This window comes from Helianthus annuus, chromosome 12 (genome assembly GCF_002127325.2).
Source record: "Helianthus annuus cultivar XRQ/B chromosome 12, HanXRQr2.0-SUNRISE, whole genome shotgun sequence".
NCBI lineage: Eukaryota > Viridiplantae > Streptophyta > Magnoliopsida > Asterales > Asteraceae > Helianthus > Helianthus annuus.
Genome location: NC_035444.2, coordinates 143,306,645 through 143,330,715, shown reverse-complemented (window position 1 = coordinate 143,330,715; position 24,071 = coordinate 143,306,645). Strand labels below are relative to the sequence as shown.

General features: G+C 34.3%; 1 protein-coding gene across 6 annotated transcripts; it reads left to right on the top strand.

The window, feature by feature from the left end:
• The first annotated feature begins 233 nt into the window (after window positions 1-233).
• On the top strand, window positions 234-24,071 carry LOC110895677. 6 transcript variants are annotated; one of them, XR_002567301.1, is made up of 4 exons: window positions 234-382; window positions 1,032-1,092; window positions 7,303-8,654; window positions 10,915-11,036. XR_002567301.1 is itself a non-coding variant. In XM_022143004.1 (3 exons), the coding sequence occupies exons 1-3, from the start codon at window positions 320-322 to the stop codon at window positions 11,013-11,015; spliced, it is 225 nt and encodes a 74-aa protein (XP_021998696.1). In that variant the 5' UTR covers window positions 234-319; the 3' UTR covers window positions 11,016-11,036. The 6 variants fall into 6 exon arrangements, 3 of the variants coding, with proteins under 3 accessions (XP_021998696.1, XP_021998695.1, XP_021998694.1); XR_002567303.1 differs by lacking the exons at window positions 7,303-8,654; window positions 10,915-11,036 and adding an exon at window positions 23,842-24,071; XR_002567302.1 differs by lacking the exons at window positions 7,303-8,654; window positions 10,915-11,036 and adding an exon at window positions 4,175-4,441.

Sequence of the window (24,071 nt, the reverse complement as noted above, 5' to 3'; positions counted from 1 at the left end):
AAGGTGTAGTCAAAGGATAGGTTAGTTTGCTATTAAATGAACATGGTATATGTTATGTCTAACAAACTTGTAAGTCACTACCAATTGATGCAACATGTGATCAATACAATACAAGTAACCTGTTAAAAATCAGGCTTCACATCAAAAGCATGAGGTACGAATGTTGCAAGGGTAAAAAAGTTGTCTTTATAAACATATACAAGGAGTTGTCTCCATTCACAACACCATCTCAACTCTCTCTCTCTCTCTCTCTCACTACAACCTCCGTTTACACGACAAAAGCATATAGTTACCCTTTTCTCGACTTTCCGGCGATGCAATGACACCGTCGTTTACTTCCGAAAACTCTAAAGTACCAGATTTGTTCTACTTCGTGGATGAGGTACCAAAAAGAAACAATAACTCACTTGTACTCATTTTTATATAATTCTAAATGAAGAAGATGAAGCAAACAATAGCTAAACAGAAAATTTATGACAAACAAGTGGTTTTTACAACTTTTTTTAGATGATAGTCAATTAGACCATATATTATTTTGCTTCTAATTTTTCATATCAGATTTGATTGATAACAAACAAGTGGTTTTTACAACTTTTTTTAGATGATAGTCAAGTAGACCATTATTTTGCTTCTAGTTTTTCATAATCAGATTTGATTGATGATATAATGGATGTTAAATCCCTTATTCTGAAAAGTAAATTAATAGATTTAGTATATGTTCGTCTTTTTTCCTTCAATTTAAATGTATACTTTAACCTATGTAATAAGAAATACTTTAACTCTAAATTCGAATTATTGATTCTGCCTTGTATTCTACTTTATGGGTTAGTTTCTGTTTTGCAAATTGATTTGAGTTTTTCTCTTCTCTATTATCATTTTGTTTAAGATATGGGTTAGTTTCTGTTTTGCAAATTGATTTGAGTTTTCTTTTCTCTACCATTTTGTTTAAGATATTTCTGTGCACTTGGAGTATACACATTATATATCGCCTCTGCTAATTCCTTTTTTTCTTCTCATATTTCATTTTTTAGTTCAAGCTTATCTTCAAGTTTCTCCTTAACAGTTATGACGTTTTCCTAAACTTTAATACCGGTATGTTTTTCCACTTATATTTTGAAGCTTCAATAGTGGTGCAATTTTGTATTACTGTGTTTATATTATTTTTTTTGTTGAAGGAAGAAGGAGGTTAAGTGTTTATTTTATAACTTTTAAACCCTTAGGTTTGCTTCAGTTTTAAATAATACCTTTAGAATCGGGTTTTAGTTTAAAAACACCATTTTCAGTTTTAATAATACATCTTAGAATTTGGTTTTAATTTTAGAAACTCCTCTCAAATTTGTTTTAGCTTTAAATAATACACCTTAACGAACTCCAAATGAGAAATTAAAAAAAAAAAATAATCCCACCAGTATCTTTAACCATGATTTTAGAATTTTTAAAAAGATTTAATTTCAAATCATATTCTACTAACTAAAAATGTTGGACCAACTACTTAAATGATACTGTGTATAAGTGGCTCCAAGGAATATGGTATGGTGGTAAGTAGGGATGAAGATTTGGTAACGAATTGTATTGGTATTAATTTAGTACCCACCTTTTAAGTCTTTTTAGGATCGGTACTTGTTTGGGCAGTACGATATGTTGGGTTAGTTTACTTTTGAATTTTTGTACCGTAGCGGCAACTTTTGGTATACGGTACCAACTTTTTACACTTTTCAGGATCGGTACTTTAGTTCGGTACCGAACTCATCCCTAATGGTAAGATATCTCTCTATACAAGAGAGTGAAGGTTAAATTTCTAAGGTGTAGTCAAAGGATAGGTTAGTTTGCTATTAAATGAACATGGTATATGTTATGTCTAACAAACTTATAAGTCATTACCTTTAGAATCGGGTATTAGTTTTAAAAACACCATTCAAATTAGTTTCAGTTTTAAATAATACATCTTAAAATTTAGTTTTAATTTTAGAAAGTCCTCTCAAATTTGTTTTAGCTTTAAATAATACAACTTAGAATTTAGTTATATACGTTAATGTTTTAAAGTTTAATTTAAATTAAAAATATGTTAATTATTTTTATTTTAAAAATTAAACGAGTAAAAGGATACTATTTATAAATAAAATAGATTAAATAAAAAATATACAAAAAAAATGGAAAGGGAAGAGAGGAGGAAAGGGAACTACACCCTTGGTTTGGGGAATAGAAGGGGATGGTAATGTGTCATTGAGGTGAACGCCGGAGAACGGGAGAAGGAGGAACCAAACCTCTTAGCCTTATTAGAGTTATCATTCACTGTATTTTTAGAGGATGAGTCATCAATTATAGGTATTCGATAGTAAAGTTGGTTGCATTTTTTTTCTTAGGAGTGTGTGTTCTTGTGCTAGTTTAAATAATCAAAAGCTTCCACTTACGGGTTCTACAGGGGTCGTATTTGCGGCTTGACGGGCCCAATCCAAATCCAAAAATTTTATATGAAACCAAACACAACGCAAACCCGAAGTTGTATTAGACATACATATTATGAACCAAAATATGACACAAATATATATCATGTCAAGCCTTCGGGTTGATATGAACCTCGTCCGTTTAGCTAAATGGATTCTCTGGTTCAACCTTAAACCAACCCGAATCCTTTTAGATTAAACCTAAACCCATGAAATTCGTGTTAAATACACACCCCTATTTTCACTTTCCGGCTTCGTTGGTATATGTGAAAATTATATTTTTTTCTCAAAGGCCGCTACCTTGCGTTGTGCTTTCTTTCGGTCTTCAGAAATTAAAAAAAAAAAAAAAGTTGCTTCACCTTCAGATTCATACTCATGCTTCAAAAGTTGTATATTACGACATGGATGACACATACCTTCCAAAAACGTATATAGTTATTTTTCACTCATCATCCTATAGTTTGCGTTGAGCAGCAATGCATTGTCCTTTTAAACTTCCCACTTTCATACACAAACGAGTAATGATCCATCACCTTGTTCTTGGGAAGTTAGACTTTCAAACATATTGTGTTGTTCGCTTGCTATTGTATAAACTCTGTGACATTTTCCTTGGAAAACATCTCTGCTAACTAAGCAAAACCTTTTCGACTAGATCTTCGTCAACTCCGGTCAAAAAGTTTAAATTCTTGAAGCAACTTATAATATCACTATCTCAAACAAAAATGCATTCTTTTAAGACGTTCTTGTCATGTTCTTTATCAAGTGGTGTAACCCACTCTATTCCTTAACTTCCTTCCTGTAACTCGGAAAATAAAATACATTGTAAGTAAAGTATCCATGGGTAGACACGTATCTAGTTAGGGGCGTGCAAAATTCCAAATCCGAAATATCCGAAAGCTAATATATTTCGGATATCTCGTATATTTCAGATTCAGATTCGAATAATAATTTTAAAAAACTTCTGATATTTCAGATATCCAAACTATCCTATATTTTTTTTATTAAACCATCAAATAATAAATACTAATTAGGAATTTCAGATATTTCATATATTACAAATATTTTGGGTATCAAAAAAAAAATTTAACTATTAAACAATGTAAAATATTCTTAAGAGTAAAATGCACGGATAGTCCCTATGGTTTGGTGAAATTTCACCTTTAGTCCCTAACTTTTCTGAATTACACTCTTAGTCCCTGTGGTTTGACAAGGTGTTACTTGGATAGTCCCTAAAGCGGATGAAGGTTACTCGGATAGTCCCTGTGGTTTGACAAGTTGTTACTCGGATAGTCCTTGTCATTTCACAATTCACACCCACTTAACCAGAAAAACTAACCTCCATCCGCTTTGGGGACTATCCGAGTAACAACTTGTCAAACCACAGGGACTAAGAGTGTAATTCTGAAAAGTTGGGGACTAAATGTGAAATTTCCCCAAACCACAGGGAGTATTCGTGCATTTTACTCTATTCTTAATTAGTAAATTTTGTTTTAGATTTTAGAATAGTTCATTTCACTATCCAAATTCGTATCCGAAGTTTGTATACAAGCGAAACCTTTTCGAGTAGATCTTCGTCAACTCTGGTCAATAATGCAATAAAAAAACATGATTCAGTTAAAATGGGTCTCACAAAAATAATGCAATACTAAATAAAACTTTCAAAAGGCTCGGTTTAAAACTTTCTGCAATAAACAGTAAGTGTGCAACTAAGGTGCTGTTTGTTTTTGCAGACATAAACTATCTGCAAGCTGATTTCATCTGTTGTTTTCATGTCTGCAACTGAAGATGTGGTCTGAAGCTCTTCAAGCTGAAAATATAAGACTGTTTGTTTTTATAAATTGATACTGTCTGTACAAACTACATGAACTTTGTTTTATTTTCCAAATTAAAACATCCTAAACAAATTACCTCAACTACACATTCAACATCCAAAATGTGCAACCCAATTCCCCAAATTCCAAAATTATCGATTAAACTAAACTGAATTCACATTCCAATTAGGTATCAATTTCACCTTCTTCTACTCCAACTAAACACTTCTCACTTTATAACCTAAATTATGATCCTGAAAATCACTCAACATCATCATTTCTACAGTTAAAATGTATCGGAATCAAACAAAAAGTTAAAAGCCCCAATTGTTCATATATCTAATAATAAAGTACCTTCAAAAAGTCCTAAAGTAATAGCTTATATTCTCGCCAATAACATCAGTGTGTTTACATCAAAATTAACTACAAGTTTTGTAGGCTTGTTCACCATTGATGACGACAGCAGACCTCGAATCTCTTGTTCATTTGTCAAAGGCGTTTATGGAATCGAAGAAGAAGAAGGTTGTACAAGAACACGACGGAGCCGGCGAGGTTCTCCGGCCGACCGATGATGATGATGATGACACGATGATGATGACGATGATGATGATGATGCCGACTGAGGCGACGGCCGGCGCGACCTTAGAGCAGCGGTGGTGGTCAGTTTTGAGGGAGGAGGGGTTTTCTTTGAAGATGAGAGAGTTAGTTTTTTTGTGGAGATGTTTGAAGAAAGATTGTGATAGCTTTTTTTAAAGCTGAAAAAAGCCATTTTCAGATCTTTTTTTTTAAAACAAATAGTCTTCAAGGGTAACGTTTGCGCGCCTGCAGACATTAGCTCCCTTGAAGATGTTTGAAGAAAAAACAAACACCCCCTAAGAAACAGCAGTTTGGTTTAGTTTGTGGTATTTAGGTTTCAAACCGAAACTTTCAATTGTCTCACTACACAAAGTTTAAATAGAACATTTGAGTTTTTAACCTTTTATCAATCTAGCTTTCTGTTGTGGCCCCTACACCTACTAAAAGACTTTTATGCCCAATGTCATCATGGCCTCCTTAAGACACTTTTATGCCTCACAAATCATCACAACAAGTCAAAAGTTAAAAAAAAAAAAATCCTATATTTTTTTGTTGAAATATACCCCCCCCCCTCTCCCCCCACCCCCCTAATTATACCCTAGATCCAAGGTAGTTCAAGTTCAAACATCTAAAATTTTCGGATATCCGTTTCACCATCATGTCATCCTTAACATACTTTTATGCCTCACAAATCATCACTGTTGGGCAAACTTAAAGAAAAGCCTATGTTTTTTTGTTTGAAATACACTCCCCCCCCCCCCCACCCACCATCATTATACACAAGATCTAGGGGAGTTCAAGTTCGAACATCCGTTTCACTATTTGAATTTGTATCCAAAGTTAGGATATCTGAAAGTTGGGATACAGATTTGGATAGTGAAATAAACTAATCGAAATGAAAAAAAAATTATTGTTTAAGAATTTTTTTAAATTGTTTAATAGTGTATAAAAAAATTATTTCGGATACCCGAAATATCTTATTTGATTAAAAAATTATTTGAAATATACAAAATATCCAAACTTCCTTATTAATCTTTATTATTTAATAGTTTAATAAAAATATATAGGATAATTCGGATATCTGAAATATCCAATGTTTTTTTTAAATTATATCTGAATCGAATCTTCAATATACGAGATATCCGAATTCAAAATTTTGGAAAATTTGGATTTGGTTTCAGATTTAATTTTTTTACCCACCCCTAACTAACATTAACTATTAATATTAAACTTAATTTTAATCATTTTAAATAACTTATCATCATGCTAAACAAAGATGTTATATAATATCAAAAATTTTAATTTGAATAATGCCGACTACCATTTAAAGAAATTGTCTTGACACCAAAAGTTATAGTTTTAAAAAACTTTAGTCCTAATTTTTAAAAACATATTTTATTTATTGTATGATTTTTTTAATACATAATAGTTTTTATAGTGGGTTGATATTCATATCTCATCTCATTATCACTATTTCCTAAAATACAATCTATATCAAAGTATTTATTATATCTTTAGTATGCATAGTAGAATTTAATTACAATTCATTTGTCATAGCTTCAAAACTTTCAATTTATGTTTAAAAACATTTGGACTCTTATCATCGTTATTTTTATTATGTTAATGTTACTTTTTTACACCCGTATATAATAAGATGGATTATAGTGACTCAAAAGAGAAGTGAAAAGTCATGAAAATATATTTGGATAGATGAAAATGTAGCTTTTTCACATTTTATGTAATAAGTCATTTCATTAATAATAACTATATAAAATTCATGATTTACATTTTTTTATATTTAACCTATGTAATACACGAGTTGATAAGCTAGTATAATACATAACAAACGGACAATCCAACAATGTAAAAAATCCAAAAGATTTTAACACTTCCCTGAATAAAAGAATATGGTTTTACTTTTACTGCTTTCTCAAGTTACCCAAGTTACCCGAAAGCTCCCACCACCTAAGTTATCGGAAAGCTCCCACCAACACTTTCAGAGCTACCTTTATATATTGTGTCTTGTTTCTTCTTCTTGATTTAGTTATCTCTATAAATGTATATTATTCCGGTTTCCATTCAGTTATCTTTTCTGATTTTGATCTTGTTATCTTTTTTAAATCAAGTTTATTTTCGAGTTTAAAGTTTGTTTTGGAGTAGGAATGGTTAAAATTTATAATTGGTATTTGAACCTGGAGTGTTGTTTGAAATATGATCACTATTTAACTAAAGGGGTGGGCGATAGTTGGAAACAAAACCGTTTAGAGGGTATTGTTAAACCGTATACATATAGGTCGAGGTTGTTAACAGGTATTGGCATGGGTTCATGCATGGGTTTTAGACAGAATGGATAAATCAAATAGTCCGATTCTTGGAATTAAATAAATCATTCAAAACCATGTAAACAGACTATGGATCATAGATTTCTATATTTGGAAACCTCCTAAATGATGGGTGTTTTTCACATGCAGATTCTCCATGTATAGACCGGAACCGAACCGTGAAGTGATTATATATCCATTACCATAACCAAAACTCTGTGAAAGGAATTATTTGATGAACGTTCACAATGGAGTCTTCTTCAAGTAAAAACATATTTATCTCACAAAATAAGAATTAAACGAAGTTGATTAAGAAAATCAAACAAAGTTATATCGGTCTTGTTTGTAATCAAGTTCGTTTAGGGTGGTTATATATGGACTTGTTCTCAAAGTGCACGATTATGGTTACGGACTTGTGATTATAAGTTCGTACTTGTGAACGAACTTTTCACAATGTTGACCGGACTTATTTTTCAGAAGTTAACATATCGTTTAAAGTTTGTTTTGAAGTAGGAATGGTTAACTTAGGGTTGCTTTATAAATTGATATTAGAAACCTCGAGTGTTGTCAAACCCAGAACCAAACCATATACATATGGGTCGGTTGGGTTGTTAACGGGTATTGTAGGATGGGTTCATAGGTTTCCAATGAGCCGTGAAGTGATTATCCATTACCATAACCTTAACTCTACAAACTATGGGTTCTACGTATGGGTTTAATGGTACGGGATTTTGGTTAACTATACTTTGTTTGTTTTCCGAAGACAAATTATGAAATCTCTAATCAATGAAGAATACACATCAAAGGTTTCAAATAAAAATACCAGGGATCTTACTTGGTTGTTGTCTTTACCCGTGTGGTCAGCATTATCTTAAAGATCTCTGGAGAAGAATGTCCTGATCTTGCTCTCTCTCCACAACCCCTAATTGAAGCCATAATTACTATCCCAAACAAGTTTAAAATATCTTGCTCCAAGGTCGGCCTTGAATCTGTGAATATGTTCCCTTTCATAAGAGTTAGGATGGGAAATTAGGATAAGAAACCCTACAAATAAAATGGATCTGGAAAATACATTGTTAGTGGGTTGAATGATTTTTAAAATACGGTTCAAGGATGTAATTAAAGAGGCTATACTCTCCAATTTCGGTCCCAAAGGGAATTAATTCCCAATACTATGTGTGATGGACGTTGGACCTTTTTTTAGAAAATAGTAATGCAAAGATACTAGTGATAAGTGGGATTCCTTAACATCCTCCTGCCGAAAAGGAGACGCAACCTACACCTAAAAAGGGAAGAAAAATGTGAAAGAGCCTGATCACGTGATGTTCATCGTTGGCTGTGATACAACGAATAAAGACCCGAGATGCATAATTATACGATACAGAAAAGTTACGGGAAAGGTTGGTAGTTGAAGGTTTTCTATCACTAGATTAGACTCCTTCAACTATATAATGGTCCCAAGGTATAACAAAGAGGAGCATGATTCCGGTGGTGATACGCAGGTCAGTTTCGGTTAAAATATTACTGTTACATTAATAGGATTTTGGACATCCGAAAATTTTGGATATCCGTTTCACTATTTGAATTTGTATCCAAAGTTAGGATATCTGAAACTTGGGATACGGATTTGGATAGCGAAATGAACTATTCGAAAATATGAAACAAAATATTGTTCAAGATTTATTTAAATTCTATGATAGAGTTTAACAAAGCTATTTCAGATACCCTAAACATCTTATTTGTTTAAAATAATTATTTGAAATATACGCAATATCTAAAATTCCTAATTAATATTTATTATTTAATAGTTTAATAAATATATATAGGATAATTCAGATATTCGAAATATCCAATGTTTTTTCAAATTATATCTGAATCCAAATCTACAATATACGAGATATCAAAAATATATCAGCTTTCAAATATTTCAGATTTGAAATTAAGGAAAATTTGGATTTGGTTTCACATTCAAATTCGTTTTTGCCCACGTGTAACTAACATTAATCGTTAAATATTAAACTTAATTTAAATCAATTTAAATTACTTATCATCATGCTAAACAAAGATGTTATATAGTATCATAAAATTTTAATTTAAATAACGCAGACTACCATTTAAAGAAATTGTCTTTGACACCAAAAGTTATTGTTTTAGAAAAAACTTTAGTCTCATTTTTAAACACATATTTTATTTATTGTATGATTTTTTTAGTACGTAATATTTTCTATAGTAGGTTGATATTCTATCTCATTTACAGGTTTTGAAAAAATCCGGATCCGAAATTGAATCTGAAATATCCAAAAATCCGTATTCGAAATATCCGAATTTCGAATTCAGATGTGGATTTCTAAAATTTTCGGATGATCGGATTATCCAATATCAAAAAACTAATATTTTTTTATAAATATATATAATATATGGACACTATGTTTAGTTTGAAATATAGTTAGAAAATAATAAATAATCGAATTCGGGTGTGGATCTATAAAAATTTGTTGTTTTTAACGTTGAAAATTTGGAAAATCGAATATAGGTTTAGGTTTAATCTACGTATGAAACGAATTTTTTTATTTTTTATGAATTCGGATCCGAAATTTCGGATATCCGATTTTCGGATACGGCCATACGGGTTCGGATATCCAAACGGAGATTAATATTCATTATCCGATATTTTTGAATATCCGGTTTTCGGATATCCGAAAACCGGATAATCCGATTTTGAACACCCCTAATCTCATTTTATTTTCCCTATTTCCTAAAACACAATCTATATCAAAGTATTTATTATATCATTAGTATACATAGTAGAATTTAATTACAATTCATTTGTCACAACTTTATAATTTTCAATTTATTTTTAAAAACACTTACACTCTTATCATCATTATTTTTAATTTGTTAGTGTTACTGTTTTACACCCGTATATAATAAGATGGATTATAGTGACTCCAAAGAGAAGTGAAAAGTTAAGAAAATACATTTGGATAGCTGAAAGTGTAGCGTTTTTCACATTTTATGTAATAAGCCATTTCACTAATAATAACCATATAAAAATTCATGATTTACATTTTTTTTATAATCAACCTGTGTAATACACAGTTTGATAAGCTAGTATGGTATATAACAAACGGACAATCCAACAATGTAAAAAAATCCAAAAGATTTTAACACTTCCCTGAATAAAAGACTAGGGTTTTACTTTTACCGCTTTTTCAAGTTACCAAAGTTACCGGAAAGCTCCCACCAACATTTTCAGAGCTACCTTCATGTGTTGGGTCTTGTTTCTTCTTTTTGATTCAGTTATCTCTATAAACTTATATTTTTCCGGTTTCGATTCTGTTATCTTTTCTTATTTCGATCTTCTTATCTTTTTACGATAAAGTTTATTTTCGAGTTTAAATTTTGTTTTAGAGTAGGAATGGTTAAAATTTATAATTAGTATTTGAGCATGGAGTGTTGTTTCAAATATGATCACTATTTAACTAACAAAGTATTATTATTGTTAAAAGTCGGCTCTTGTGGTTTTATTTCAATGCCCACATGCCAGAACCCAAACCGGCCCAGACCGGTTTTTTTTTTCTTTTTTTCTTTTTTTTTGAGAATTCTAAAACCCGCGAACCAACCTTTTCAAAGCAAAAGGAGGTTCAGGTCCATTATGGTTTTGGTTCGGGTTCAGGGTTCTAAACCATAACCTGCTTTATTTAGATCTGTGTCTTCCTATGAATACTTTGTTTACATTGTCTTTTATTCTCTGAGCTACAGGAAGGACGTCAAGGAATAGAGTGCTTACGCCACTTGATAAAGAACATGACACGAACGTTTTAAAATTGTACTTTTGTTTGGGATTTGCCTCTTTTTGTTGAAATTAGTGATATTATAAGTTACTGAGTCGAAAAGGTTTGCTTAGTAGTAGAGATGACCTAACATAAACGAAAAGTGAAATTGTCAAGATGCTTTCGGAGAAAAATGTCACAAAATTTATATAGCACCAAGCGAACCACATAAAAGGTTTGAATGTCAAACTTTCCTAGTACAATGGGATGGAAAATCACTCGTATGTGTACAAAAATGGGAAGTTTAAAATGACAGTGACACTGATACCCAACAAGCATGGTTGTAAAACAAGGTTTCCAAGGCCGAGTACTCTCAGTGTAGTCGCTACAAGGTAAGCTGCCGGGCCGACTTTCTTTGACTCCGTCTAATTACTCGGAATTGGTCAAACACGGTCAACCTCGGCCAAAATCATATCTAGTAGGTCAACTCGAGCCGAGTTTGACTTAAAAAATAATACTACATAATTTCTATGCCTATCATATTAAAGAATGAATATCATTTTCACTTATTTTGTTATAGATATTAGTAAATTTATGTTATTTAACATATATTTAATTTCCAAAAACTAATTTCTTTATAATTTAACATGTCCGAGTACTCCCCGAGTACTCTCCGCCTAGGCCGAGTACTCTCAACTCCCCGGTCGACTGATTAGGGAGCGCCTAGCGACTTTTGCAACCATGCCAACAACTTTTGAAGAATGAGTATGAATTTGAAGGTGACGTGAAAATTTGTTTTCAAAATTCCAATGACCGAAATATAGCAAAACGCAGGGTAGAGGCCTTTGCAAAAAGAATTCTTTTCACGGATAAGAACAAAACCGAAGAGAAAATCGAACTGAATGCAAGTCGTCAAGATATACATATTTTTTTCTGAATCTAACACTATATAGCATTTGAATATTCTTTTATGTTAGCGAAGTTTCTTGTAGGACATTCAACTATATCAATTTCACATAAGGTTACCCACCAAAAGTCTTAATGTAATCACTTGAAGTTTGCATTATTATATCTCGACCACAAAAATATATATCGAGGTCTTGAATTCTTATTGTGGTTTTGAGGGGTAATGAATAAAATTCATAATGGTAAAATCAAAGGAATTGTATGTTGAGATGATATATTCAAATTATAAAGTTTGATTTATCAAAACTTTTCTTTGACCTATAGGCAATGTTTTTATAACCGGACCGGACAATGAACCGGACGTGTTACCGGTTCATTGTTCGGACTGGTCGGATCGGTCGGACCAGATTTAAGAACCGGATGTTACCATAAATTTATATAAATATTAAAAATATAAAAATAACTCTACATTACTTCTCCTAATTAATATTAAGTAAAAAAATATAAAAAGTAACATATAACTAATATACAAAATACGAAATGTATATAATATTTTTAAACATAAACTAAATATTCAGTTAAGTTTGAACATGATAATTCTAATTCATTACAATTTAGAAATTTAAAAAGTCAGACAATTAAATACATGGGCCAAAATCCAATAGCCCTTAACCCCAGCCCATAACTCACATTATATGTTACGTAACCCTAGCCTCATTTTCTACTCCATCTCTTTCAGTAACCTTCAACCATAAATCCTTCCTCCAGAATGTCAACTTCATCTGAATCAACATCAATACAAGGTTTCTATTCAGACCCTACACTATTTCTTACAACTACCTTCTGTCTAACTTGGACATTAACATCTCCAGCGAAAACGCCGCTTTTTACCTAATTCCTGACTACTGGCGAACACAAATGACACCTTAACTAGCGGCCCGACCGCTGCTTTTCAACGAATTTCCGGTTTGGCCGCCGGCCACCGATCCTGCCGGCCGGTTACGTGCTAAGCAGGTCCAATATAGTGAACCAGACCGCCTAGGGCTCCGGTCTCCGGTCCAACCGGTCCTGGTTTCTAAACATTGTCTATAGGTGGGCAAGGTGTGGGGCCAAGTAGAGGTGTACAAATCGTTTTTTTAAACCGGTCCGATTTTTAACCAAACCGGTTTTTTCATCCAAAACAAAAACCGGTTTTTTAATAACCGGTTTCGGTTACTAACCGGTTTTTCAAGTCCAAAACAATAACCGGTGTAACCGGTTGGGATCAGTTTTTAACCGGTTTTTGCCAAAAAATGTGGTTTTTAACCCGTTTAACCGGGTTTTTAAAAACCGGTTTCGGTTATTAACCGGTTTTTCAGATCAAGAATAGTAACGATCACCAACCGCCGGTTCGGTTTGGTTCTAAAACCGGTTTAAAAAGCCGGTGAAGTTACAAGTCTAAAACCGGTTTTTTTGTACACCTCTAGGGCCAAGTAGTAAATATATCAAGCATTTTAAACTTAATGGTATGTAATCTTATTTCTCATTACCTATATCGTATGTCTTTTTCATAATTGATTATTGACATGAGGTGAGGGTGTACGATTTTTAATATATTTTTAAGCACTATTCACTCGTTTATCAAGCTTTAAATTTATAAAACATGATATAACACTATCGCTCACTACAACACGCTAGGGCAAGTGCACCCATCGTTGGCGTAGTATAGTGACGGTAAGATACCGAGGTCATCTAAGGACACAAGAGCTTGTAATACCGGAATATCGTCAATGTCTAATCTAACCAAATTTTGAGAAAAGATTTTTAATAGTAAGATAAAGAAAGAAACTAAAGTAATAAAAGAAACAAATAGGCAAGATAGAATCACTTGGTACCAACGTATCTTTTACGTATCCTTTGATGATTTCCACACTTTGGGTTTTTTTAAGAGATTATCTTAGTTATAGTGGCATGTCCCTCTTTTAGAGACAACGCTCCCCTCAGACATATTGGTCTGAGTCAGCAGGGATACAGTCCCACAAGGCAGGAATGTTAATAGATAATTAAGTAAGTTATTAATGCAAAATGTGGCATGTTCCTCTTTTGGAGGCAACGTTACCCACAGCCATACTGGTCTGAGTCAGCAGAGATACACTTGCGTAAGGCCGGGTTAAAGTTTTAATAGTAGTTTATTTATAAAGGATTCAAGCCATTCTTATTTTCCCTGATTTTATGCTATCTTCCTCAAAGGAATTCCTAATAAGCTTAAATCAAGTCCTCGCGGGATCTATACATTGAACGAGGCAAGAACTTTACCCAAACCACCCTTCTAACCCCCTTTCAGGCAGTTAATAAGCTTTATATAGACCGTAAAGACATGAATGAGTGAATCAACAAAACATGAAGAGATGAGAGAATAAAGTTCACTTTCAATATAAAAAAACAAGTTATTAAAGTCATTAAAACAAATCCAACTAAAGTTAACCAAAGATTGGAAATCAAAAGTAATACATAAAATATTTTGTCTTCAGCAAGTGATGTAAGAGATTAGCCAAGCATGTCCATAGTTTGACAAAGGCCTTACGATCGATCTTGGATCCCGAGACTACTACACACTTCAAACTCGAATGGTTGAGGTGAATGATGGTGTTGAAGTGGTGAGAAAAGGTTGCCAAATGATGCTAGAAGTGGGAGAAGTGGTTTGCCAAGGGATGAATTGCAATTGAACCAAGAACCCCTATTTATAGTTGGAAACAGACGGTTTACACGGCCCCATGCCCCCTTCTTCTCTGTCTTCATTTAATGAGTTGTGTTAGTCTGTATGCTTGCACGGTCCCGTGGCCCATGTACTTGTTGTACTATCCAAGATTCTACAAATGTGGGAGTTGACCACAGCCCATGTCAATGGGACATGACCCCGTGGCTCTTATCTACTTCTGTTTGTCTTTTTCTTCAAGGAATCTAGAGTGGGGCATGACCTTATGCCTTTGTGGCACGACCCTGTGCTTGTCTTATGATTTATTGTATTTCGTCTTGAGGTGAATGATGGTGTTGAAGTGGTAAGAAAAGGTTGCCAAATGATGCTAGAAGTGGGAGAAGTGGTTTGCCAAGGGATGGATTGCAATTGAACCATGCACCCCTATTTATAGTTGGAAACAGGCGATTTACACGGCCCCATGCCCCTTTCTTCTCTGTCTTCATTTAATGAGTTGTGTTAGTCCGTATGCTTGCACGACCCTGTGGCCCATGTACTTGTTGTACTATCCAAGATTCTATAAATGTGGGAGTTGACCATGGCCCATGTCAATGGGACACGGCCCCATGGCTCTTGTCTGCTTCTGTTTGTCTTTTTCTTCAAGGAATCTAGAGTGGGGCATGACCCCATGCCTTTGTGGCATGACCATGTGCTTGGGTTTGTATAATGTATCAACTTCCCTTCTTCTGTATTTATGTTGGTTTTTGTCGTTAATTTGTTCCTTTTGTACATTTAAGATCTTTTAATCCTGAAAATCAAAAGTATACAAAGAAACACATTTTTTCCAACATTAGTACTAAAAAGGGTTTATTCTATACCTTATTGATAAAATTTATATGTTGCATTTGGTGCATATCAAATACACCCACACTTGAATCTTTGCTTCTCCTCAAGAAACTCTTTAATATTGCTTACACACCCAAATGGAATAGGTAGAGAAAAAGTTTTTGGGTCTTGCTTTGAAGTGTCGGGAATCCAAGTTTTAGTTATTCTTGGTTTTACTTTATTTACAATCCTATTCAACATGATTTATTTAGAACTCCTTTTAAAAAAATATTTTTGGGCTACAACGTTACATAATTTGAAAGGAATGCATGACATAAGCATTGCAGTCATTATATTTACACTAGTAGTGATACCCGTGTGCAAAACACGGGCGGTTTTTAGAAATTCAGGCATACTACATTTTAATAGAAAGTATAGCTAGGTGTATAGATATTGTAATTTTTAGTTTAGTTTTTCATTTGATTAATATTAAATTAGTCATGAGTTATTCTCACAAATCTTGTGTGTTGATGCATTTGAACTCAGATTTACAACTAAAGAAATAATCAGCCTAAAAAATAATCAAAGTAGTCACTACCTTTCATCATAAAAAGCGAGAACTACTATTTTAAATAGTGATATCTGGTTGAAAGTATGTGCAAACACAGGTTGTTTTTAGAAAACCATTCATACCACATTTTATTAAACAACGAATCACTATATATTTTTTAAAAAGGAATTACTTTCCCAAATGTTCATATCTGTTGGAAATGTGCTTATTAAACTTCGATACAGAAGCTGTAAAACATCAAACGAATATACTAACAAATTTAAAATCTTTACTTTGAAAAAAAATCAATACATGCAATACAACTTGACTTTCAACAAACATGAAGATCACCTGTCTTAACAACTTTCACCAAAGGCCAATCAAGAGTCTCTTACCCAACAACATCTCCTTTGCTACATGTTATGTCCTAGCTACATATGCTGCTGGAAACAATGTCGCAGCTGCTGATCCAGCAACATATCCACCCGCAACTGCTATTGTAACTTTCACCAAAGCCCAATCAGACTTTGTCTTCTTCAGCAGAGGGTGATCAGACCTTTGCTATCAGCAAACTTTGTCTTCATCGATTGTTCACTTTGGCAGACCTTTGAATCAGCAGACTTTAGCTTTAGCAGACCTTAGAGTGTAGCAGTTGTTGATACATTTGCCATTAGGAGGAGTATATTCTTCTAAGCACTGTTATTATTGATCAGATGATGCAGAAAATTTTGGATTTCAATTATCTGTTCTTTTGGCGGCGTCCACATGATCCAACAATATCCCCCTAGAACAAATGATGCCAAAACCTTTCTTTATTGATGTTCTTTATTCCTCATCAACATCTCCCTGATTTGCCCTTTGAATTTTAGTTCAAAGTCCATGTAAAGCATGTCTTCAAAATCCCTTTCTAGGTCGAGATTCAACAGATCTTGGAGATCACATGCATCCAGACCATATGCATTCTCCATTTTAAGCTTTCTCAACACTACCATTTGATCTGACTTCCACTTTACAATTTTTGGATCAGTTGGTTTTCTGGGTTAAAGAGTTATTGATGATGAGTTGGGTGAATTAAGCCTACTGGCAATCTTTGTAAGTGTTTCTCTTAGTTTGGCAACTAGTTTGTTAGTAGCAGCATCTGTCTGATAATCCAGTTGGCATCTAATTCCCTCTTTTCTGATGTTTTCAAACATCTGCTCATCAGCCTCATTAGTCTGCTTTTGCCTTTTTACTTGTTTCAAGACAGCTATGGATAAAACAGATGCTGAGATCAGCTTTTTGGATGTCTGGGTCTGTTGAGGGATGACAACTATTAGAGGATATGTTGGCTTTTGTGAAACTGAAGGATCTTTTACTCTAAGTTGTTTCAGTCTTTTGTTGGTCTCAACTATCTTAGCTTCAGACCATCTGTCAATAGATCTAGCAGTACCATAACTTACAGCAACAAGCTCTGCTCTCATTCTTTTCATCTTCAATGCCTTATCTGGATTAATTTGCTTGCCTTTCTTCTAATCTGATGGAGTAGGCTTTACTGAAGGATCATTGAGCATCTTGGTAATTCTTTCAATCTCTTCTTTAAGAGCATCTGATGACTAGTCTTTAAATTGAGCTCTGGTTATCTTGTATGGTTTGTAAGTCATGATATGTTCAATATAATCCACCCTTAGTTCCTTGTCAAGCTCAGCATTGATAGGCTTCTCTAACATGGACTTGCTCAGGTCCTTAGCAAAGTCTTCAAGTTTGCTAACATTGCTAAGTTCATGTGACAAGATACCCTAAACTTTCATGTCTTCTATCCCTTTGCTCTTCTCTTTTGCAATGTACTCAGCCTGTTGTGATTTCAACTTTAGATATTAATCTAAGTTTCTAGGTGTTCTATAACCATAGAGAGATGGGAAGGATCTTTATGATGCATCCTCTGTTGTGAAAAATGATTCAATTTCATCTTTGACAATCTAAATTTCCAGAAGATACTGAGTAGCCAAGGGAATGATTGATGGTTGTGAAGCAGGATGTATAGGTGTAGTGGATTTGGATGGAAATGATGAGAGTGTTGTGGTTTGAATGGGAACAAATGATAAAGGGATTGGTGATTTAATCTACTCATCATCTTCTTGCACGACAAAAGTTTTCCTTTTGCGTGTGAAGTTGAGTTTTGGTGATGGTGGACGTTTTGGTGAAGGTGGATGTGTAGGAAATCTTTGTGGTGTGGGAAGTGGTTGAGTTGTTGGTGGTGTAGAGAAAATGATCATGGCAATTGTTTGGGTAACAGCTGCTGAAACAACTGGTGTATCAGCAGTGGTTTGGCTTGCATCTGCTGATACATTTGTTGTGCCAGCATCTGTGGGTGAATTGGTGATGGTGGTGGTGAAGCTTTCTTTTGCTTCTTTAGTGGTGGTTTTTGTGGTGAATATTTTTGTGGTGAAGGTTTGGTTTTAGGTTCAACAAGTATTTTGGGTTCGGTCGAGGATACAGTTTTGGTGGGTTCGGCAGATGTTTTAGGAGGGGTGGTGATTGGCTGTCTTACATTTCTTGTAGACTTCCTTCTTTATAAAGTGCCAATATTCTCCTTTTTCTTCTGCTCATCTTGTTCTTGCTTTATCAAATTGGAAGCTTTGGCTTCTTTTGTATCTTGCTTCTTCTGCTTTTCTAAGGCAATTTCTTCAGCCTTCTTGTTAAGGGTCTCATCAATCCTTTTTTCTTTTCCAGCCTCTGATACCTTTGCAGATGATTTTGGTTAAGCAGACTCTGGCTTTTGTTGCACCTTTGGTTTTGGTTTTGCTTTTGAATCAGGCTGCAATTTTCTCAATGAATCTTTTTCCCCCATTTTGAATCATTCTCATCATCATCATGAAGGATGTTGTAGGGGCAGAGCCAGTGGTTTTGACCAAATGTTCCCTAATGGCCTTTATGTATACTTGTGTTACCTTATACCTAGCATCAACCATATTCCTAATCAGTTTCATGTGAGTGTTATGGTTGATTTCAGCCAAATTCCTTTGAGCTTGGAAGATTGGTTGCACATAGTTCCACAGCTCATTGGCAATTTGCTAGGTGTTAGGTTGACTTTCGAGAATGCCCCGTCATCTGCTTCATCATCTCTTTCATTTCAGTCATAGATGCTTCCATGGAAGTCATTCTATCCGTCAATTCTTTGTATCTCAATTCATCACCTAATTTAATAGGATCATCTGAATCCCTACCTGAGGTGGTTGTATTTGTTTTGATAATAAGAGACGTCTTCAAATTATCAAAATCAAATGTCCCTTTGTTGCCTTCAAGGGAGTCTTAAAGATGTAACCACTGTCTAACTGAAAACCAATGGGTTCACCAGTTGTAGTGGCTACTCCACTTGAACTACCACCAAGAGTTTCTTAAAACTCAAGGGGTGTAGCCTCGTCAATTGTTGCTTGGGGGTTGGTAGATTGAGATTGTTTAGACTCGGTCACTTGTGGGAGTGTACTCTCAATAATGGGTGGTTGAGAGGAACTGAATTGTATCTGAGTCTCAATTGCATCAAACAAAGGTAGGAATGTGGGTGGAATTGATGAAGAGGGTTGTGGAGTGGATAGAGACATTACCTTGGGAGAGGGGCTTTTAAGCATACTTTCAAGTGAAAGGTCTGCTTCTTGATGTGGTGTCCCTGTGCTTACAACATGATCCTTTTGTGAGGATTCATGAGGAGTTTGTTTGGGTGGAGATCTTACCATTTGTTATGAGGAAGTAGCGACAGTGGTTTCCAGTGACTTTTATGTTGTCATAGGGTTAGCCTCTGAGATCTCATCTTCCAGAGGACCCTTTTGATTTTGTTTTGTTTTGGTGGGCTTTTTGGAGATGGAAAGTTTCTTTTTGGTTTTTGTTGGGGTGGGTTTCACAACACCGGTTGTGGTGTCATGATCACTAGCAGTTGTTGGCTCAACAACAGAGGTTTGAGCAACAGATGTGGACGCATCTAAAATAGGCTCATCCCCCTTTGTTTGTGTTTTGGAAACTTTTGACTCTTTATCCATTAGTCTAATAAAAGTTTTACTTGTAAGATTATTTATTTGAAAAGCTCCACGTTGTTTAAAACCTGTTTATGACACTTGTTTTTGAAGGTAATAGCTTAAAAGTCTTGGGTACATGAGAAAAACATTATTTGCACCCTTTGAACATTCTTCACATTTGCAACCAGTCCGAAAACAGTGATTGGGATAAATTGTAATAAGATTTTGTTAAAATAGCATATCCCAAATACTGGATTTTTAGTGGTATCTCATTAAATGCAGTGGTCTTGGCAGAAAGACAAATTAAGAGAGTATGGGAAAAAAATTAAAAGAGTTTGGAAAATATATTTCATCTAAGCAGGGAAGTTTGGTTTAAAAATAGTAACTCCCTTTAATTGAGCATCATACTACCTCTCAATGAACTCTATGTGAAGGTCATGTTTTCCAAAAGATGTTTTACCTACCTGGTCATCCAATGCAAACATTATAGATATTGAGGATGGGGAAATTTTAACCAGCGTTTTTCCGACTTTAGATGTGATAGCATAGGGTTGTTTACCTTGTGACTGAATTTCAACATTAGCCCAAAATTGTCGGAGTTTTTCCGTATGAACTGGAGCATCGACAGTAAGGATTGCTTTATATTTTGATGACGTTAAAACGTCAATTATTGAGTGAAAGCTGGTATTTATGGTAGTTTTCTCAAAGTTGGGGAGGTAGTTGTGAAGGTTTTTGATTATCAGAGCCATGAATCGAGAAGAAGGTGAGTAGGGTTTGAAGAAGATGATAATGGAAACTGCTTTTGAGAATTTTGAATTGGAGATGGCAGTCAATGCTCTGTTTGGGGATGAAACAGAGTTTATACACGGTGAAAAAGTGAATCCTGACGTGGCAGCAGTTAAAAAGATTTGAAGGCTAACATTTGTCACGTGGCAGCAACCTCTGTTGTGATAATGGATGACAGTTGTTTGGAAACCTCTGTTGGGCAACAACAGAGGTTAGGAACAGTGGTAAGTCAACAACCGTTAGGATAAATAGAGGTTATGAGAACTGAGGATACCTTTCAGCAGTGGATAAATTTTTAGCCAAGCAGAGGTTTTAAAAACAGTGGTTTTGAACAGACTTTTAAGGATTTTTGAATTTTTTTTTCAAAAATAGCTATTTTTTAAGAATGGATTTTTTATTTTCTAAAAACATTTTAATGCTTTTGATTGACCAATTCAGCAGGATTAGCTGGGATCGAATTTGATTGACCAAGCTCTGATACCAATTGTTAGGATCTGATTTTGATTGTTGTGACAGTTAAGATGATAACAATGGAAGAAGATAAAACATAAATGGAAATATGCAACTGAATAATAAACTTTTTCTCATACAATGAGAAGAATGCTTTCATCATCATGCTTTTATAAAGATTGCAATTACAATGTTTACATGTGCATGAGAATTACAAACTCCCCCACAGCCTGTTCGTACAAAATGTGAAGAGGAAAGTGATAAATAGAATAGTACATGCACTGTTCTATTTATAGTACAAATCAAACATCTAAAGCATCTAAGCGGACGTCACTTGTATAACAACATCTAACAGCCTAACAAACTCCTAACATCTGCTATTAGCCTAGGCACTGTTACATTGATAACCTCTGTTGAGCAGCATCCGTTGAATATCATTTGTTGGTCTTTAACATCTGTTGAGCCATAGCAAACCTTTGCCTCTTTAGACTTTGTCTTCATCACCAGAGAATCACTTTGTAGACCTTTTGATCAGCAGACTTTATTTTCAAGCAGATGTTCTCTTTGGCAGACTTTGGCTTTGGCAGACCTTTGGAGTAGCAGATGTTGAGACTTTGTCATTGGGAGGAGCAGATTCTTCAAAGCACTGTTATATTCATGATCAGATATTCTAGACTATTTTGGCTTTGCAATCATCTGTTCTTTTGTGGGGTCCACTAGAACCAACAAGTAATACTACTAGCCTTACATCTAGCTTTATATCTTTAGCAGCCCTTTGAACATTTGTTCAGGCTTAAACCAACCTGAGGGATTTAAACCTCTATTGACTTACCAAACATCTATTCAGGCTTAAATAGATGTTTGGAATTCTATATCAGTGACTTGTCTCTAACAGGGCGTTGCCCTTTGAAGGGACTTTTCTTCTTCTTCAACAGTGCTTTCATGTTTGGCATTCTATATTCAGGCACAATTTAACATCAACATGAATATCATCTCCAATCCTCAAATTCTATATCTATACTATATAATAATACTTATGCCTGCTAAAATAAATAAAAGTAAAATGTGACAAGAAAGATTAATACGATTACAATTTATGGCATTAAAAGAGTAACACCTACATCGAGTACTGAACTAAGAAACTTTCAAATCTAACAATAACAGTCAGAAATTTAAAAAAAATATATATAACAGCAAGAATTAAGAAACTTTAGCTTTAACTCCGAGTGTTGAACCTCTCGATGTATATCCTTGAGCTTCGCCATGAACTCCACGTCTCTATCATCGCACTCTATATTACTGACAACACAGAGGTCACGAATGGAAGTCGAAGGCATCGCCATCAGGTTTCTGGAAAACCTGGTCTCTCGTGAACATACCAAGGTGTAGTCCATCAAAACACCTCTTCAGCTCTTGAAGAGTAGCCCTATCTGCATATACTTGCTCCTCAACTTGCTTGATAAAGCACTGCTTTAAATCATCAGACTCTGCAGAAGTGTATGACGCCAATTTATGTTATATATTACTCATCAGACTCTGCAGAAGTGTATGACGCCATTTTATATAGTGAAAGATCTAACAGCCCAAATGTCAGATTTAAATTCCCTGTACATTTAATAATCTAGGAGGGAAAACATGTACATTTATATTTAAAACAACGTGTTTTTAATGCAAAACCTTTCAAAAATAAGTTTTCATGGCAAAGCTAATAAAACTAAATATCAAGAAACCAAAGGACAAAATTTAAACCTTAAAAAAACAGGTTATCATAATTACGATTAACCTTTTCATTTACCATAAGACCCATTTTAAACACTATAAAAGGCTGCTGATTAGTTTGATTGAAAACATCAATAACTAACTTTTAAAAAAGTGTTTGTCAAAAAACAAACCAAAACCAGCAACACCAACAATACTCTAGATACAGATGCTTCTACCACTGGTTAAACACCTAACTCGTGTCTCGGACATATGGCACGACCCACACATGTCTTGGACATGCACATCTTACTTGTGCAAGGCACGAAGCCGCGAGAAGAACTGGATCTGTTAATACAACTCACAAGTAAACAAAACTATATATATTTGGTGAAATATATCATGACAATGACAACTCTGGAATATATACACCTAAGACAAAACAAATACATAAATAAGATGGATAACTTGTACATAGTAAATCACAAGTCTAGGTGATTAACATATTTAGAACACTTATAGGTTACGTCACGAACCAAGAAGAGTACCGGTGAAGTAGTACGCATCAAGACGCAAAACAGTGAGTTCATGTCCCCTCTTTTAAACGTTTTCTAGTTTTCTAAACTTTTGGGGGAAATATATGTAAAATGGTATGCTAGACTAAGGAATGATACAATAGATCATGTGCGAATAGGGTATACGTAAGCACCATTAATCTAAGTTTAGACCAAGGAACGGAAAGGTTAGAGCTATCAGGTTTGGGCAGCCCCACTCTTGGTCCACATTGACCCACACGGAAGAGTGCTTTTGTGTCCCAGTCGAAGGGTAATTGGCACAAAAATCACCTAGGTTTGGATGCTTCTTATGTCGTCACACATATTAATGTTCTCACGAAACATTAATGATCTCGATTTCCAATTATGTTACAAACCACTTTTCATACAAATACATCTCATATTTTACAATATCCATTTATTACACAAAAACTGAATGAATTCACACCAACTTTGTTGACGTTTTTCAAACTTACATGTGTTTCAGGAAATTAGTGGAAAGCTTTGCGGGTTTTTGCTTCAAGATGTTAAGAGTCCTAACTCCATGCCTCTTTTGTTGGATTGTTCATCATATTCCGCCTCGTTGCAGTGATATGGGAACAAATCCTTTATCTTTTAAGAACTTGAATTATGATGTAGACTTTTAAAACTTATTTTACTTTGAAGTGATGTAAACACTTTGGTAAACTCTTGTTGATGATTGAAACTTATGAATGG

What these genes read in the sequence shown, in the direction of transcription:
- LOC110895677 (XM_022143002.1), top strand. Translation starts at nt 320, where the DNA reads ATGACACCGTCGTTTACTTCCGAAAACTCTAAAGTACCAGATTTGTTC. An exon ending in TGTTCTACTTCGTGGATGAG is followed by an intron (nt 383 to 4,693) that starts GTACCAAAAAGA and finishes CAAGTTTTGTAG; the next exon opens with GCTTGTTCACCATTGATGAC.